General features: G+C 37.4%; 1 protein-coding gene across 1 annotated transcript in view; it reads right to left on the bottom strand.

The window, feature by feature from the left end:
* Window positions 1-5,162: 5,162 nt before the first annotated feature.
* lhfpl3 (LHFPL tetraspan subfamily member 3) overlaps window positions 5,163-20,662 on the bottom strand; it is a 36,826-nt gene continuing 21,326 nt past the window's right edge. The window contains exons 2-4 of the mRNA XM_031313506.2: window positions 8,957-9,187; window positions 6,939-6,967; window positions 5,163-6,115 (exon numbers count right to left, since the gene is read on the bottom strand). Coding sequence (XP_031169366.1) covers window positions 6,945-6,967; window positions 8,957-9,187 — 254 coding nt within the window. The 3' untranslated portion in view covers window positions 5,163-6,115; window positions 6,939-6,944. The remainder of the gene's footprint in view (window positions 6,116-6,938; window positions 6,968-8,956; window positions 9,188-20,662) is intronic.

Raw genomic sequence — 20,662 nt, 5'->3', positions numbered from 1 at the left:
TTTAGACATACTACACTATCACTTTTTTTATCACTCTTTTCGACATGCCTATGACCTTTTTCAACATACTATACAATTACTTTTTTATTATTTTTTTCGAAATGCTATACTATGACTTTTTTATCACTTGTTTCGACATACTATACTTTGCCTTTTTTTTACATACTGTACTATGACTTTTTATTCACTTTTTTCGACATACTATACTGTGACTTTTTCAACACACTATACTACAACTTTTTTTATCACTTTTTTTGCAATACTATACTATGACTTGTTTAACACTCTTTTCGATATACAATACTATTACTTTTTTATCACTTATTTCGACATGCTATATTATGACTTTTTTCGACATACTATACTATGACTTTTTATTCACTTTTTTCGACATACTATACTATGACTTTTTTGGACATGCTATAATATGACTTTTTTAACACTTTTTTCGACATGCTAATGTAATGGATAATTTTCTTGCGCATAGAGAAAATAAAACAGAGAATTGTTACAAGTGATATATTGCAAAGGTTTTATGTAATTAATTCAAATGAATTACAGGGGAGTTTACAAAGCAAAAGTGTCATTCAGTTCTACAGCTCATAAATCAGTAAACAAGAAAAGCCCTTACATAGGTAATCTGACACACCTCAATGTCATAACTCATACAACAGTGAGACAATTTTGAACAGATGCATTCAGAAAAATGTTCAAATGATTAACAAAAACTCAATGGAAAATAATTTCCTTAACACTAAACTGTGACATTTTTCGACATACTATACTATGACTTATTATTTCTATTTTAGACATACTATAGTATGTCTAAAATATAAATGACTATGACTATGACTTTTTTTCACTTATTTCGATATGCTATGACTTTTTTTATCACTTTTTTCAACATATTATACTATGACTTTTTGTCACTTATTTCAACATGCTATACTATGACTTTTTTATCACTTTTTTCGACATGCCTATGACCTTTTTCAACATACAATACCATGACTTTTTTATTATTTTTATCGACATACTATGACTATGACATACTATACTATGACTTTTTAATCACTTTTTTTGCCATACTATACTATGACTTTTTAAACACTTTTTTGACATACTGTACTATGACTTTTTAAACACTTTTTTGACATACTATACTATGACTTTTTTTAATCACCTTTTCCGACTTACTAGGACTTTTTATCACTTTTTTCGACATGCTATACTATATTTAAATCACTTTTTTCGACATACTATAATGTGACTGTTGTATCATGTTTTTCAAAGTTATATTTTGCATTTTTTCACTGTCTCCTCTCAGACTTTTGCAATCATCTTGCAATCATCATCTACTAAAGGTGAAACTGTGTTCTGTATACCTGTTTTCTGCCACTACATGTGGGTCGTTACCCAGCTTTATATTTAATGTACTAACACTTTCAATAAGAAATAGCTATCTAAATAAAGGTTTTTTAACTTTTTGCAAGAAGAGTAGCACATTCATGATTTGTTTGATCTTCTGAGCACTCCAGACCTTTTTCTTCTGAAGATACTATACTATGACTTTTTCAACATACCATACTGACGTTTTTATGACTTTTTATGAGGTTGACATACGATACTATGACATTTTATGACTTTTTCCAACATACTATACTATGTGTTTTTTTTACTGCATACTAAACTTTGACACAATAATGAATCTGATCATAATCAGTTTTATTGGCCAAGTATGTGTACACATACCTGGAATTTGACTCCAATTTCTGTTGCTCTCAATGTACATACTCAGAAATAGACACACAGCTGAAACATTACAACAACGCTGGACAAAAATATATATATATAATAAAAAGTATAGAATAAAACAATGACATGTGTCTTGACTCTCGTGTGTATAAGTCCTGAGTGGAGGACAGGTTTGCACTAATGATTCTTTCTGCAGTCCTGTCCTGTTTGGTGGTCAACTCAAACCACACAGTTATGGATGTGCAAAGAAAAGACTGAATAATTGCTGTGTAAAATTGGATCAGTAGCTCCTGAGGCAGTTTAAACTTTCTGAGCTGGCAAAGTACATCCTCTGGTCCTTTTCCTGATTGCGTCAATGTTGGATGTCCACTTAAGGACCTAGGAGATTGTGGATACCAAAAACCTAAAGACTCCACAGCAGACACAGTGCTGTTTAGTATGGTGGGGCAATGTTGGGGAGCTCCTCCCGAAGTCCATTGTCATCTCCACAGTTTTGAATGTGTGCAACCTCACATCTGTAGGCCGATGACCGTTGTGTCCTGCAAATTTCAGGAGTTTAATAGATGGATCTCCTGAGCTGCAGTCTTTGCTGTAGAGGGAGAAAGCAGTGGGGACAATGTCATAAAAAGTGTAGCATGTCATCAGAATTTCATAAGAAATTTCATAGTATGATGTCAAAAGGTCAAAATCTGTTATGTCAAAAAATATGTCATAAAAAAGTCATAGTAGAGTATGCTGTGTAAAAATGTCATAACAATGTCGTAGTATATAGTATGTCGAAAAATATGTCATAAAAAAGTTATAGTATAGTATGCCGTAAAACATATCATAGAAAGATATAGTAGAGCAGTAGTTCCCAACCTGGGGTCCGGGGACCCCTAAGGGGGGCGGCAAAGATCACAGGGGGTTTTTATCTGGTTTGAGGTTGAGGTAAAAAAAAAATATGTGCACGTTTAACAAATTATGATAATACACTAGAATATATAATGTATACAAAAGTCGGTATAAAAACTATATATTTTTGTTCCCGCTTAAAATTGTAGGCAGTCTACTTAATAGGCCAAACCTCCGGGACCTCTTAACCTGGGACCTTCCTGTCATCAGGTCAGCTGCTAGCTGCTAGCTGCTATCTGCTACCTGCTATCTGCTAACTGCTAGCTGCTATCATCCCGCCACGGCATCACTGTTTCATGAATGAAACATGGTGGAGAAACGTAAAAGTGCTGATAACTGCTCTCTATCAAAAAAGAAAGTAAAGCTCTATCTCGAGAGTTACCTCCACTTCGGTTTCGGGAGGGGGGGCTCAGCTTTTCTTAGACATAAGTAGGGGGTGCGCAAAGGAAAAAAGGTTGGGAACCACTGTAGTAGAGTACCGTATGCCGTGTAAAAATGTCATAAATGTCAAACTATAGTACGTCGTAAAAAATATCAAAAAAGTCATAGTATTTTATGTCGAAAAATATGTCATAAAAATGTCATAGTATAGTACGTTGTAAAATATGGCATACAAAACTCATAGTAGAGTATGCAGTGTAAAAATGTCATAAAAAGTCATAGTATGTCGAAAAATGTCATAAAAAATTCATAGTATCTTGCGTCAAAAAATATGTCATAAAAATGTCATAGTATTTCATGTCGAAACATGTCATAAAAAACTCATAGTATAGTATGTCATAAAAAATGTCATGAAAAAGTCATAGTATATATAGTATGTCAAAAAATATGTCATAAAAAGTCATATTATTGTATGTCAACAAATATGTCATAAAAAGTAATAGTATAGTATGTCATAAAATATGGCATAGAAAAGTCATAGTATGTCTGAAACAATGTTAAAAAAGTCATAGTGTAATATGTCGTTGAAAAAAAGGCATTAAAAAATGGCATAAAAAAAATGTTATAAAATGTCATAGTATAAAAATATGTCATCAAATGTCAAATGTATACTTAGTATGTTGAAAAATATGTAATGAAAAAGTTGTGGCATAGTATGTCGTAAAATATGGCATAGAAAAGTTATAGTAGAGTAAAAAAAGTCATAGTATAGTATGTCATAAAAAATGTCAGGAAAGTCATATTATATGTCGAAAAATATGTCATAAAAAGTCATATTATTGTAGGTCAACAAATATCTAATAAAAAAGTAATAGTATAGTATGTCAAAAATATATGTCATAAAAAAGTCATAGTATAGTTTGTCGAAAAATATGGCATAGAAAAGTTAGTACAGTATGTAGTAAAATGTGTCATAAAAAGTCATAGTATATTACGTCAAAAAATGTCATAAAAAGAAAACTCAGAGTATGCCGTGTAAAAATGTCATAAAAATGTCATAGTATATAGTATGTCGAAAAATATGTCATACATAAGTCATAGGATAGTATGTTGTAAAATATGGCATAGAAAACTCATTGCAGAATACGCCGTGTGAACATGTCATAAAAAGTCATAGTAGTATGTCGTAAAAAAGTAATTAAAAAGTAATTGTATAGTTTGTCGGAAAGAAATGTCATTAAAGTCATTGTATATTATATTGTAAAATAAATCATAAAAAGTAAATTAGGTCATAAAAAAAGTCAAAAAAGTCTTGGTATAGTACGTCGTAAAATATATCATAAAAAATTCATAGTAAAATATGTCTAAAAATGTCATTAGAAAGTCGTATGTTGTAAAAAAAGTCATAAAAAAGTCATAGTATATAGTATGTTGAAAAATGTCAAACAAGTCATGGTACAGTAGTAGTAGTAGTAAAAAGTCATAAAAAAGTCAGAGTAAAGTATATCATAAAAAATGCATAGTTTACGGTATGTCGTCATAAACATTTAGAAAGAAAATAAATATATATATATAGGAAGTTGTAGGATAGGATAGTTGTATATAGGAATCCGACATTTTAGGAATTATACTTAGCTTTCCAGCGGAGAGTTGGTGAGAGAATTGGTCTTCTTCTCTGCTGAGAATGTGATTGGCTGCAATCTGCCATCCCTTCAGGACCTGTGCGTCGATCCCTACCACCCCGGTCAAAAACTTTTTGAAACACGCTCTAGTTTAGCAAGAGGCTGCAGTCCATCAGGCCTAAAACCTTGCGTACACCACACAAATAGTTTCTTCCCGACTGCTGTCAGCCTCATTAACAAGGCCTGTAATCCCCACTGACACAGTCTCTTAACCCTTTTCTGATTGTGATTGTGATTTCTGATTCTTACCCAGGTGGCTAATGCTAACGCTACACCAAAAAGCGAATGAGCATATTTCCCAAAATGTCAAACTTTTAGCTTTTAAAGTTTCTTTCGTTCCATCAAAGTTACAATAACAGTTTTAATATAAGTTAAACACACTCCACTAACTCTTTTAGCGGGGAGACTGAAGAATGACAGGCAACAAAAAGATACAAAGAGTCAAACTTATCCAGCTTCAATTAATGTTCAGTTTAACTTTTCTTACTCCCTTTAGTACTCCACAATACTGTCAGATTACAAGATATTGTATGGTATACACTAATAATGGACCAATAGCTTGACATTTCAAAGTGTACATTTCAAAGTCAAGACAAAATACAGGGACATAATAAACATATAGCTATACACAGATTATATACTTGATACAATTGATGTTTTCTCCTTTTTAGCATTTTTTTTTGCAAAGTTGTCACCAGCAAAACCTCTAATTACTACCTTTGATTCTATAACATCAAACATGTAAATATAACAAAACAATACTGCTCTCGCTCTTCTTTTGTCCAGCCTCATTCATCATTTTCTTCAGTCCTCACTTTGCTCTTCTTTAAATCAAAGGTCAAACTGTCCATTGCAGAGCGTTTGTTGACTCGATAAGAAATTAGATCTGATAGCTTTGACCTCAAGTCTTATTTCAGTTCTTCTTATCACTTCTTATTGTCAGTCGAAGTCTGGAAAAGTTGTTTTGATTTAATTTGATTTGAGCAGCCTTCGCTCAGTGGTGTGTGTCCTGGAGCTATACTACCGCATGAAGAGTCTTTAAATAAATAAAATTCAGCTTAACTTGCGCACCGGCAGCCTTCCTCATATCCACATGGACAATCATTTCAGCTCTAGAAAAGATGATGCAGTGACATACAAACACAGGTAAACTTTTAGTCTTTTTGAGAATTCATCCTGTGAGATTAAGCAGTTTGAGTTGAATGAAAAGGCTATTTTACAGGGGGGAGCTTTCAGAGAGGACAGGTGGCATCCTGGTTCCCACCAAGGTTGTATGACCTCTTCCAGACCTCCTCTTCTTTGATCTGTTCTTTCCCCACATATCAGCTCTGCATCTCAGCCACAGGCTGGACCAGGAGAGGGAAGCTGGATCCTGAAGTAACATCAAGCCTAGGCAGCAAGACCTGCAGGCAAGAAGGAAAATAATGTAGAATCTGCAGGAATTCAAGTAGTTTAGAATAGTGGAGAATGGATATGGATTGGTTATTCCCTCTGATTTGCACTCAATTTCAATTGATAAATCCAATAAATAGCCAAAACCTATTTACTAAGTACGGTTTTCAAAAATCTAGTGAGTGAGTGGAACGGGGCAACAAGTTAAAAATAAAGTCACCAAATTGATCCAGTGATGTTAATTCATCAATATCTGCTAACATTTGCTAATATTGGCCACCATAACCTACTGGTCATTCCAGACCAAATAAGGCTAACAGCAACACCCAACAAGAGTGCTGAAATGAGGAAAGTGAGGCTTTATTGCTTATGAATTTAACATTTAATTTGTAAAAGGAAAAATGTCAAATCTCTTCTTTCAAAAGTTTAAAGTAAAAGTTTAAAAGTCCCTGAAGATGTATTTTTCCAATCAGCAGATTCACCTTTCACAGTTTTGAGTCTTAATAAAAGTGTTCTTAATAATAATAACTAATAATAACTTTGATTGTTGCTTATTTAGTCATGAAAATGTATTGTTATGGAAAAATACACAAGACCTGAAACCAAGTTTCAAGGAAATAAAAGGGGAAAACTAGACATTGAACAATTTGTCCAGGAACAATTTTAAGAAAATACATGATTATTAGTTGAGAGGTACAGTGGTAGTGGCATAAATGATTGTTACCAATTTCTTACTGTTGCTATAAAACAATATTACACTCTGATCCTTACCTGTGTGTGTGTGTGTGTGTGTGTGTGTGTGTGTGTGTGTGTGTGAGACTGCTTTACCATTACCAGATATTATATGGTATTATTGCCGCTCTCTGTGGGAAAAAAAGAGAGAAACCGGTTCAGTATGGAGAGGATACAATAACTGACATTTTTAAACCAGCAGGTGGCAGTATTACATAGAACTTCTTCTCCTCTAAAGGATGAAGCATGACTTAAAACACCCCTCTGATGTTTCTGGACAGGTGTCACTATCCATCCTCCTGAGTGACAAGATAAGAAAATATCCCATTTAAACTTCATCTGCTGTTTGATGAATCCCCCACTTTTCACTTTCATTCTCATATTTCATGTACATCCTGCCTCTCTTCCTCTCTCATCGGCTCGTTATCCCTCTGTCTTGTCCTTCCCTCTTCGGTCTCTCGGCTGATAATGGCTTCTTCCTCCCAGTCTTTTTGCTTATACGATATAACAGGCAACTGTGTCTCGGCTGATAGGGGGGCTGTGATTCATTTAGACATGCTGGCAGCAAGCTGTGTAAACAGCCATTAGTAATTCATGACTCTGTCCAGCATCCCCAGGCTTCAATTAACCCTTGCTATTGGTGCGTTCTTCCTCTCCGTCACCCATCTTTCTCTCTCTGTGTCTCTCATTGCTTTTCATCTTTGTCCTTCTTCATCGGTATTCTCCTCTTCTTCCTGCCTCCTTCCTAACTGTTTAAATCATTCTCGTTGGGTCCGAGGGCAGTTGTCATCTCGCCCCAATCAAGACAGGAAAATCTCATTGGCAACAGAAGCAAGCAGGTGGTTTATAACATCCGCCTAATGCATGAAAATGAATAACTTGAGCATGGGAAATTATGCAGGAGGAAATAAGGTACGTTTTTAATTTCAAGCTGCTGGTGGGCTGTGCGGTACAGCAACAGGAATCAGATGTGGTCTTTGATATGTGCTGTCTCATTATTGTATGGAGCTTTAATGGAAAGGCCAATTAGGCACAAGAATGTAACGGAGGTTACAGTGGATACGAGTCACAGATTTAGTGTATTCACATAAAAAAGACTTAGCTTAGACGTAGCGTACTTTGACTTTTCCTTGAGCCTTATGATTGTAAAGACTCATAGGATATGCTCCTGGAGCCAAAAGTGGAATCAAATTCAGACACAGTGCAAACATTCAGGCCAGCGTCCAAATCAATTTTTTTTATTTAAGTGGGACTTGCTTTGTTTTATTTCGAAAATAGCCTGAATCTCATTTCCTTTGTAATTGCACTACAGCTTTTATTATGTTGTTGTATACCAAACTGTCTTGGTAAAAGTGTTCCATGAATTATCAGGAAATAGATTTTGGAGAGTACAAAATATAATATTACTCTTTTGGTGTTTCTATTTTAAAATGGTGACAAATCTGGTGAAGAATAGGTTATTACTTTTATAGGTCGATATAATTGTTTAGTCCTTTGGCTTCTGACCTTTTAGGGCAAAGCAGTGTTGTGACCTCTCGTCACAGGCTGCATTTATCTACAACAAGTTGTGAGTAGTTCAATCCAAGAGCAGCTGTTCCCCTCTCTGATTGATGAATGTGAACCATTTCTAGAGGCCTGCAGTGGAAAAACTATCCATTATTTCCCAATACAAAGCAAGGATTAGAGAAAAGTCAGCAAAAATACATTTCATTTGTGTAGCAAAAAAAGTTTTGCTTTTTTTTTTCCTTATTTCCATCAAATCGTGGCCTTTCAGATTGATCCAGTGACCCCTTGATGGGTCCTGACCCCTGGGTCGGGAACCACTAGAATAGTCAATCTAAAGAAAATAAAACAACAGCAATTTAAGTAATTGAAAAAATTATTAAAAAACAAAAAATCAATTTGTCATTTTAAGTGATTTATTCGTTGCATCACCATTGTTGCAGCTTTTCTCAGTCTATCTGAATCCCTTTGGGGAAATGCATTTGCAAGATGGTTTTAGGAGCTAGAGTATACAAAAGTATGTGGACTGTTGTTTCTCCTCTCCCTGACCAACTGCACTGTCTGCCACTGGCTATGTCTACCCACTATGAACCCTAAAGGTATTATTATCCTCTTACTGTCTCCCAGCAGCTCCTCAGACATCAGACTGTCTTGACGGTTCCCCAGGACAAAGGCCAGAAAGGAGAGAATAAGAGCATCCAAGATGCCCATGATGGCCAGGATGTAGGCCCAGCGCACCGAGCAGGCCCCCAGCGTGTACTTGTCCGTCTGCTCGCCACACATCCGCTTCACCTCGTCGCTGTCCCAGCCGTCCGGGTAGATCATGCAGCCCAGAATCAGACATGTACCTGGATCAGGTGGAGAGAAAGGTGGGTTAGTGTTAATTGACTACCAAGAGAGGACTTTAGATTTGGGATACTCTACTACTTAAACCTATACAAAATGCATTAAATATGAAGTGTACAGTACTCAGTGTAAAGACTTTGCTTTGGGGAGGTTATTTACACTGTTAAGCAGAAGTATAGTCAATCAAATGCAAATTCATAGAGGATATATAAGTAGAGGATCAGACATATTGAGTTATAAGAAGGTGAACTCTGAGGAGAAACAGGATAAGATAATATTTTACTGATAAATATTGTTTTTCTTTCATTTTTATCAATTAGAAAAAGAAATAAGGCAGTACAGGGAAAGGAGGTGACAGCAGTGCAGAAATGGGACAGAAGGAAGGAAGGAGGCAGAAAGAGAGAGAATATGTTACAACATGTCACAGCACCAAATGGTGAGTCGGGCTGCCTTCATTAGCCATCTGCTGCATGGCTGACAATGACAGACTGAGCTGTTAGAGAGCAGAGTCATCTAACAACTTCTTCTTCTGCTGGCAGTACAGAGCTGTGTCACATTAACACACACACACACACACACACACACACTCAATCGTCTGTGGAGCAGAAGGGATCAGGGCAGGGGGGTGGAGAGAAGAGGAGGTATTTTGTCCTCATACCTTCTTGCATCTGCCAGTTTCTGCACCCCCCCAAACACACACACACAAATGCACACAGGATTTACAGGTCTGAGAGGTCTGTAATTATTTGTTGTCAATGCTGCCAAAAGCGAAATCTGAATGTCAGAGGTTTTGTGTGTTGAAATTTCTGTTTTTGTGAGGGGCCAATTTGAGTTTCAGATAATGAGAGTGAGGACGTTTTTGGAAGACAGGATACACTGGAGGGTTTGATGGTTAAGGGTTGATGTTTTAGAGTTGAAGTTAGATTGAGGCAAAGGTTAAAGGGGCACTTTGGATTTTGCAAATTATGTCTCCTGTGGTTTTAGTGTGAGCTTTCCAGCGGGCATGGAGTTTGAAAGAAGTTGCTACTATATTGATTCTACCACTGTCCTCAGCCAGAAAACAACAACCGTATGGGTTGATTATGCAAGCAGCTCATAACAACCAACAATAACGTTTCTTGTTAGACACCAACCATTCGGTATTATAATATAAAAATAAAATATTAAAATAATGAAATAGAAAAGCAGCCAATCAAAAACATTGAGAAGCTGAAACCATACATGTTTTTTGCATTAAAAATAGTTGCCAATTACTTTTCTGTCAGCTGACTAAATGATTCATTGACTAATGGTTCCAGCTGTACTTACTACTACTTACTAAAGTATATGCTGTTTAAACTACTGTTGTAGTTTCATTTATAACAAAGCATCATATTTTTAAGATCTTTATATGTTTTGTAAAGTTACTAAATAAATAAATGCACTGGAGTGAAAAGCACAATATTTATTATTTATTTGAAATATTAGACTAGAAGTAGAAAGTGGCAACAAAAGAAAAGACAAGTACCTCAAATTTGTACTTAAGTGTAGTACTTACATTCCACTGCTGCATTCAGGGGCCTCAAGTAGGGGAACTCAAGTGTGTGTGTGTGTGTGTGTGTGTGTGTGTGTGTGTGTGTGTGCGTGCGTGCACGTGCGTGTGTGTGTGTGTCAGGTTAGCACACTAAGGTGAGCTGCCAGCAGTTTAGACAAACAGATAAACTCCGGAAATGTCAGGGACTCATGTTCCTCCTTCCCCCCACTCCCCCCTCTCGTTCTTTTTGTGGCCACCATAATGAGAAAAGATAGAGACCTTTATATTCAGGATAGAGGCAGAGGATGAGCAGAGAGAGACCTCATGGGTGTCTGGGTCATGTCTGTTTTTCTGGTAGTCATGAATTAAACACACCCAGCCATCCCTCTCACAGTTGTACCAATAAAAGCAGCGACAAGCTACTGTAATAATAACCAGTATTGATGCAAAACCACTCTAATCCACATGCCTCGCCTACATTTCCCAAGAGGAACTGAGTCTATTGACTTTTCTGCAGCCTTCCTTAGTTTGGAGATCAATGTTCTCAGAGCACAGGAAACAAGAACAAAACCTAGTATATGGCTGGACTGTGTATATTCAAAATGCTTAGTTGTGGACACATTGTGATGCAATATGAACATGCGCGATGAACAAATTGCAAAAGCCTGCCTGAAACCTTTTAAAAAGTTCAAATAGCACATGCCAAAGATCTCGCCACCAACAAAGCTCGAAAGAAAGCAACAGAGAATGTAATCTGTGAAATTCACAAAGAAACATTTGGTGTTACCTGGAATGAAAATTGTCAACAAGGCTGAGGCTGCTAATTTTTGTTAAGATATTGCTATCTTTCCAGAAGTGCTTAGTATGTTTGCTATACAACAGTTGTTCTTCCTGGAGTCCATTTAAAAACATAAACAGTGACAAATCAATGCACAGCTCACAGTCATGTACAATTACATACAAAAAACATTATACACCATTAGATACATAACCAGTTTTATGATCAGCTTTTGTTCCAGATCCCAGTCAACACATGTAATCTCTGAAGTTCACAAGAAAACATTTGCTGTTTCTCTAATGAGAGTGAAACACTGTTTATCAACAACGCTGGGGTGAATATTTTAATTTCGTGTCACGGAAGTTTTTCAGGTCCATAAATAAACACTAAACTTTCACCATATCTTCCATTCTATATTAGTGTTGATTTTCTTTTATTCATATTAGAGGATTTGGTACATTGCACATAGTTCTCTCCTGTGTAAACAACCTGCTACTGCAGGCTTTTTAGCTGTAATATTAATAGAATGAGTTTAACTGCACGCTCTGTCAATGGCAAATCTTGAAACTCCCACAGAGCTCAAGTCTACGAGAAACACAGAGGATCAAAGAGACACCGGGTTTGTCTTTCTGACTCTCATCTGAATGCCTTAAAATGTCCATTTCAGGCGGTTCAGGCTTCAGTTTCCAGGAGCTGCAGGTTTCAAAATCCAAAGTATATGTCTACTTGAAGCTAAATATGCAGTCCTTGCATGCTTTTCATAAAAGTACCAGCCAATTCTTCTTACTGACTGATCTAATCATCGTCCTTTTATCTTCAATAACTAAACGCTTCCTGCAAAAATATTTTAGCTTCAGCAGACATGAAATTTAATTTCTTCTGCCGTTATCAGCAAACAGATATCGTCTCCATTCCCAAAACGGCATCCAAATATCTGTAAAGTAGGCCGAGGCCAGTCTTTTATCTTTGGCAAAATTGTTTTGTTATCAGGCTTGCACAGGAATGTGTAGCTACACACAATCCTATAAATGGCATGCCGTTACAGTGTACCGTGCAGTAACAACAGGAGTAAGCCAACAGGGTCAGCCTCTTCATCTCCTAAAAAAAATAATTCTCCTCATCTCAATATCCCTGCAGCCACAGCAGCCTGCACACAATCCCTTCCATCAATAATGAAAGATATTATGAAACCCTCAGACGAGGAATCACGTCAGCTCTTTTGGACACTTTAAATGAGTGATTTTTTTTCGAACCCGCACAACCTAAAAGCTCGGGAGAACATTCACACTCATAGTAAGAAAGCAGATGAGAAATTGTTCAACGCTTAGGTCGAATGAAATATCCAGCTCACTAGCTGTTCAGAAATGTTCAAAACAGGCTTCAATATGGTAGTACTCCAACTCTGCAGGAGGTGGGTAGTAATAAGCTGACGTTCACACTTGGACTCGAGAGAACGACTCTTCATCGCAGAGAGAAAAGGAGGTCAATTACTGAGCAACGCTACATCTCACTCTTTCATCTCTCTTTCGTTACTAGAGAGACTTCAGGCATATTTCTCTCTTTGGTCAAGTCAGTATTGAAGAGATGAAGTATTTTGGATTTCTCGACAGTGATCATTTGGTTTGTTTTTTCATACAAATAGTGTAATGTTTGACTGTGTTTTTCCTACTGAAATCAACTGAAGTAAAGCTGGATTTACGTCAGTAGAAAAATAATATTGTTGAAAGTTGATAATTGATTTATCATTTATAGAGGAGCTTAATAGGCTAAAGCAGAGTTCAACAGCCCTCTCTGGTTGCAGCTGTAACCATATACCCAACAGTGATGTTACAATGTACTGACAAACCCTGGAGTACACTTATACATCACTGCAGTCAGCAAAAAAATAAAAAATAAATTCCAGGGTTTTTAGTTGCTCTTTTAGTCATTTATCAGGTAAAACTTTCAAACGTTTGCTACCTCCAGCCTCTAAAATTTGTGGATTTGCTGCTTTTCTCTGTTATGTTATATTTGTTATATTGTTATAAATTCAATAATCAATTCAATAGACTGTTGTGTGGACTAAAGAACCAATTTGAAGACATCACCTTGGGCTCTGGAAAATAATGATGGACATTTTTTAGTATTTTGTGACATTTTATAAACTAAAAAAGCTACAACTAAAGGAAAAGTATCATTCCACATGGAGGTCAGCGGTCACACAGAATAAGTGTGCCATTAAAAAGTTTTCAAACATCCCTATCATGATTTTGGATGCCCTTGATTTCTCTCTCTTTAACACACACACATGCGCTAAACACACACTGCCTCTCTCCTTAAAGCCTTTCCAGCTGACAGCTGTTGGCAGTGCCAACCGGGACAATCAGAAGAGGAGGTGTCATAATCTAGACCTCTGTGTCCAATCGCCACATGATATTACACACACACACACACACACACACATACACACACACACACACACACACACACACACACACACAAAACCACTCATGGTGCATTTCACAGGCCCAGCTGTAGCTGTCTACTTTGTGCGATTCATGTTCCTTTAAACGTCACGGTTATTGATGAAGTGTGAGTGCATGTGCAGTTGTGTGTTTTTTGTGCATGTGTGGGGGTGTGTTGGAGATACAAAGGGCTCATCCTGTATGAACTGAGCATCAGCAATAAGGTGAACCATGGCAAATTATATTAATGGGAGTTAATTGGGGCAGAAACTGGCAGATGCAAGAAGGTATGAGGACAAAATACCTCCTCTTCTCTCCACCCCCCTGCCCTGATCCCTTCTGCTCCACAGATGATTGAGAGTTTGTGTGTGTGTGTGTGTGTGTGTGTTACTCGAGGGATAAGGCAGAGGAAAGGGAGCATGATTTGCAACAGAAATCCTGCCCTATGCCCCGCATCCCATCCTCATTAACACCTCTTGTATTAGCGCCACTGATTCACAGGGTTTGTCATGTTGCATGTTAAACCCATACAAAAAAGAAATAATATGGATGAACAATCTCTGAATATAAATTAAACAGCAGTTTCTCCTCACTCCGATTATATTTAGATTGACAAAAAAATATGTGCCTAAGAACTTTTTTATATTTACAGTAAACTCGTCACTTATGTAGAAGCTGAGATAGCCTATACTATAAAAGGAGCTTAACATAGAGCATTTACCACTAAGGATAAGGTTTTAGTACAGCAAGATGAAAGTCAAAAGTCAGAAAAGATCAACTTTGAGTTACTGACTGCATACTAGGCCCATAAAATTTACATGATCAGGAATTTTTTATGAACGTTGGCATGAGTTACATGCTTTGTTCAGCACTTCATCAGATTCATGAAAAGATACAGCGAGCTAACATTAATTCATAATGGTACCCATGTGTGTTCATAAAAAATGTGGATAAAAATGACAGGAAAAATCCAGCTTTATGTGAGGAAACATAAAGCTCTGTGGAGCAAAACACAACACTCTTTAACATAGTTTGAATGTCAAATGAAATCAAATTAAAAATAATTGTTATAGTGTTAAATAAATACTTTATTTTACTTTAATAATACTTTCTGGAAAATACTATGTAATTACACAGACAAATGTTACTCTTTCAGTTATGTTCTTCCACTTAACCTTATTTTACCAAAGTAAGTACATTTTTTAGGAGAAACATGGGAGAATAATGTTTGCAGCCAATTATGTAATCGTTAAGATAAGAAAAGATCAACTCCCATGCAGGAAAACTAATGCGCCACAGCAGCATTAAAACAATAACATATGCATAGATAAGTAACGGGAAAACTGGGAAAACTCATAAAATGTCAACATGAGTCACAAATAACGTGACGTTCACACTTGAATCACAAATTGCACTTGACAGAATGAAATCAATGTAAATGTAATACTGCAGATGTCAGCAGCTTAAAATACACTCATTACTGTTATTAAACCTAAAAACTATAAATGAGTTCATGGATACTTATTATGTGTACTGTCTCAGGACAGTGTCTCTATTTCCTCCTAATAAGCAACAAATTACACAGGAGTTAAAAAATGCTCCAGACACCAAAAATAAATAAATAAAATTACTTTTTGCATTGTATTAATTGTTAATGGTTCAATTTATTGTTTGTAATATTTTATTTTGTTCCAAAACTCTCTTCACACCACCAGGAATACAATTCTGGTTAGGAAATAGCAATTCATTCACTTATTTTGTATTAGAATTTATAAATGCAAGAAATGCACAGTCTAGAAATAATGGAATAAGTCTTATAAAATAGGATCCTTAAACAAATTAAAAACTATCAATATTTCACATGGCCCAATATTGAACATACTAATCTACCAACAACACCAGCTATTATTGCAACCACTGTAATCCTCACAAGGAGCTGTCCGTGCACTGCAGTGCTAAAACAACTGTTTTCAGCTGCTCTATTCTCCACTACACAGCCTCAACAATTCCCTGTGATTTAGACACTGAGTGGGGTCACTCTGCGCCACTCTGCGCCACTCTGTATGCATGCCAGCACACAGGCAGAAACAAAAGACTTTCCCTCTCCACCACCTACAACAACCATGTTTCTGTTACTGTGGATGATAGAGAAGGGGAAGGAGAGGCGAGGAAGACAAACACAGACTGAAGATGAAGAGACAACAGAGAGAAAAAAAGAATAAAGACAGGAAGTGAGGAAAAAATAGTAGAAGAGAGAGGTGCTTGATCTATGCAGCTCAGGATTAAAATAACATGAGTGGCTGCATGGTGTTTGCTTGTTAAGATGGAAGAAGAAACAGACTGCAAGAACAGGATGAGGATGAGATTATTAGAATCTTTAGGACACAATCTGAAAGTTATTGATATTGTAAGATCTGTGTGTCATTAATGTGTCATTTTTAGTTGTGGATTGAAATGAAGACTGGAGAGATTTGGCAGGAACAAGGGTTACAAGATTGGAATCCCAATGTACTTCATTTGAGACATGAAGGGAATGAAAGTGGCTGTTAAAAAAATGCAGCGCCACACAGACCACACTCCTCCATCTGATCAGATGATGGCACACAGACAGATAAACCACAGTTCAAAGACATAAAGCAGACTGACTTTCAAGTCAAGTCGGGGCAAAAATGGGCTAATCCACTCTTTATTTTACTCCCTAGGATGACCTCGGCCATTAGGCTGTCCTCATTCAATTTATTGAAAGGCAAAATAAAATGCAACTCTGTGTCAAAGACAAGCTAGTTTGGGAATGGTCCCTGGAGAAGAGAGTGCCGTAAAATTGATTGAGGATCAAATTTACAATCTAATCATCTCTGAGCGGAGAAAGGGAAGCAGCTCAGGTCTGTATTGAGCGCAGGCCAAACAGAAGACTTATTATATCATTAGTGCTTTATCATTTATCCAAGGAAAAACAGCTGACCTTGGTTCAAGGATATACACACCTTTATCTAGACTTAATGTAATAGTAGAAACTCAGCAGAGGCTAATTGACTGTCCTTAGTTAGGCCGGCTGCACACTGGCTGCGTGGCGTGAGCGTGGCGTTTCTGTTGCGTGTCAGTTGCGTGGCGGCTGCGTGGCGTTTTCTAAGTCTTTACACACCAGAAACGTGTCTGACGCGGCGCTGCTGCTGCTAGCCTTGTCTGTACACCTGTATGTTTCCCATTGATAAAATGAAATACCATGTTAAACATAAATATTGTATATACTGATTTGATTACAGCAAAGACAATGTCGGCAGTATTGACGGGAAGCTAGGCTACAGAATATTTCTTCTGTATTGACAGGTGTAATATTTGAAAATCAATAATTATTTATTATTTTTTTTTTTTAAATTACATTTATACCTGCATTTATGTCAAAACCTAGAGACCTCAAACATCAAAATGTCATTTATTAATATGTATTCGTGTCAAAATGACATATAAACATCTTTTCGTAGTCTATTTTGCCTGGAAACCTTCCAACACACTTGCGTGTCTCATGAAAAATAGGCATCGGTCCTATTTCTAGCATGCACGCGTTTTCGAGACGTGCGTGTCACGCAGGCAGTGTGCAAGCTCTAACCTGTTAACATGGGAGGCGAAATAAAAATGGACACACTCACACCACGCAGTCAGTGTGCAGCCAGCCTTACTGTTGCTTTGCCATGCTAAAGGTTGCTAAGCTTTCTGTTCTTGCAGTGTACAATCATAACGTTTTATCACTTGAAATTCTTTGTAATTTTGAAACAATGGGTCTTTATTTCAAACAAAAGTAGACCGAAGCAGGCTTCTCATTTCTGGACAGTGACCGTCTATTTTGCTGGCCCGGCTGAAATGAGAGCTGTTGCTAGCAGATCTAGCTTACAATAGGCTAATGTTAACTCTATGAGTTGGTTGAAAACGCCTTTAATGTTTCAGCTGACTTTTCAAAATGAAAATCTTTTAAAAGGATCTAAAATTGATGGCCACAAAGAGACACAAAATCACAGAGAGATGTGTAACAACTATATAGAGACACAAAACAACAACAAAAAGTAGGGATGCACCGAATCCAGATTTTTGGGGTTCGGCCGAATACCGAATCCACTGGTTAAGATTCTGCCGAATCCGAAACTGAATACCGAATCCTACTCCCATCCTCAGTCCATTAACACAGTAAACACATTAATGAAGTAAACAAATGTCTGTCCTTTCTTTGCCGTAGCTGAAGTTGCTGCATTTTGGCTGCTGTCTGTAGATTCCTTCATGCACAACACGTATTCTTTCGGATGTTTCATACGCAAATGTTTTAACAGCGGCGATGTTGTGCATTGTTTAGGGTCCTTGCCACCACGAGACAAATCGGCATTGCAAATTGAACATATAGCTCAACTTGAATCGCCTTCTTTTGACTGAAAGTACTGCCAAACAACACTTTCTGCTCATGAGTTCCATTTTCACTTTCTAGCCTACTGCAGTGAACGGTCCACCTACGTAAACACCTTCCCCTAATCAACAACGGCATCATTACGTCAACCAGCGTAGCGCGCCTAGTGCAAGCATAGGGTTCGGTGGAAAAAAATTCTAAGTCTTGTCAAAAAGCCCAATATTCAGCTGAATCCGAAGCCGAATCCTGGATTCGGTGCATCCCTAACAAAAAGAGACTAAACAACTATAAAGTATGTCTTGCTCTTATGTAGGAGAGCTGGTGGGGCCTTTTACATGTCTGTGCCCAGGGGCCCATTGTCTCAAAATCCACCCATGCATGCAGTCACTACTGTAGTAAGCAAACTAGATAGCCAGACATGCAAAAACGTTTACAGTTTATGCTAGAACAAATAAACAATAGTACAATAGTAGTAAACAATAAAAAATAGTTTAATCCACTCCTTACAAATATAAGGGCTAAAGAAAGACAACAGATTTTCAAATTATTTAAATGCAGAGCTTTTCTCTTACTACTTTCAACATGTGTGGAAATCAGACAGGCCTACCGTCGAGCAAGCTATGATTGGACAATCACTGTTTAGGAGAGGGTGCTACTCCTTCAAAGAAAATAGTAAATAATGTAAGTTAATGTAATGAAAATAGCTCAAAGCATCTTAAAGGTGATAATGTGAGAATGTGCTTACAAGTGTGTAAGCCTACAGTCTATGGTGTTAGCAAACTAGGATTACTTAGAAATACCTCCAGTGGCTCATGGCAGTGCCGCAGAAACAAAGCCTTATTATTTTTAGCGATAATCTGCATAAAAGTTATTCTGATAATCCTCCTGTGCTGAGGTATTGTTTTCCTCCTTCAGATGCCTCCTCCCTTGCAGGATCCCCCCCCCCCTGCTGCCTAACAGAACACAGGAGACGACTTCAGAAGTTACATCCAAACACCGCTGCCGCCTCAGATTCGATGCCCGTCTTGTTTGAAGTCGGTCCTAGTTGGAACAGTCTTCTTCTTTTGAGTATTCTTTCAAGCTTTAATCAAAGCTTACTCTTATTTCATCTGAGCACAGAACACGTTCGGGAGTGGGAGGTCGCTCCCCCACGCCGAGGATCCAATCAGCTGGTTGGGTTGAGGGAGATGCTGCATCGCCATGGTGACGGGCTGCCTGCTGTCCCCCCTGCTCCAACTGATTTGTGGATTTGTATGGATGAGTGTCAGGACTGCACCAACACCTCAGTGCTCTGATGTGAATGTGACACAAAAGGCCTCTCTTGTTTTCCCCCTCCCATCTCTTCTGATAAGTAAAGCCCTGCCGTACTTCCATATGAGCAACATATTCTCACTTATGACCATAATCTGAAGCAGATTTTGTTCTCTGGAAGTACAGAATGACTCACACAAACCTATCAGGTGGTGATTTAAAACAGGTGTTCCCATTAATTAAGGGGATCCATGCTACATCCCAGACTGAAGAAAAACATGTGTTAAGCCTTGCAAGCTTGCTGTCAGTGAAGCTAACATCCCCCTAGTGATTTGTGAAGCTCAATATTGTGACAGGCGAGGAATAAAGCAAAAGTAAGACATTTTATTTTGTCAGTTGGAGGGTGAAGGAAAAAGCCCACATGGTGCGATTTTATTTACAACATTCGATCGGATGAATGTTAAGTTACACGTTTGATCAATCGTTTCATTTAAGTGCTCTCTCTTCTCTGTGTTTTCTCAGATGTTGATAAAGGCGTTCTTGAACATAACTTTTGGCATTTCTGAATCTCTTATGGTTGTCCTTATTTTCTCTTCCAAAACCGGCTGCCTTTGAAGTTGTGCCGAGGGGATTGCTCCACTCCGTTTCAGTAACTTCTGTGTCTCTGATCTGTGATGGCAGCGAATACATGATCTCCTTTTTTTTCCTTTTGTTTCAAGCGTTCTCACTCTCTTTCTGCAGCAATGATAATGATGTGAGGGGAGATAAAAATTACAGAGCTCTGTCTTAATGAGAAAAGTCCACCTGCACCAATATTGAAATGCAAGCGGTTAAGAACAATGGAGGCATGGAGACCTCTTACACTGCACCGAATGATCAGTCAGTAATAGCTTGTGTCAACAAAACAAGTTTCATTTAGTAGCTATTCTGGAGCTTTTGGCCTTAATTCACACAGACATCATGTACTTTTAGATGTTAAGTTGTTTTTTTCAATTTTCTGAGTTTTTCTTTTCATCCATTTTGGCTCAAAAGTTGAGACCGAAAGTGCATTCTTGACTTTGGAAACAGCAGTTGAGAAACTCACCACAAGGGCCATTTAGA

The sequence above is a fragment of the Sander lucioperca genome, chromosome 20 (assembly GCF_008315115.2).
Source record: "Sander lucioperca isolate FBNREF2018 chromosome 20, SLUC_FBN_1.2, whole genome shotgun sequence".
Classification (NCBI taxonomy): Eukaryota; Metazoa; Chordata; class Actinopteri; order Perciformes; family Percidae; genus Sander; species Sander lucioperca.
This window is presented reverse-complemented; position numbering and strand designations above follow the sequence as displayed.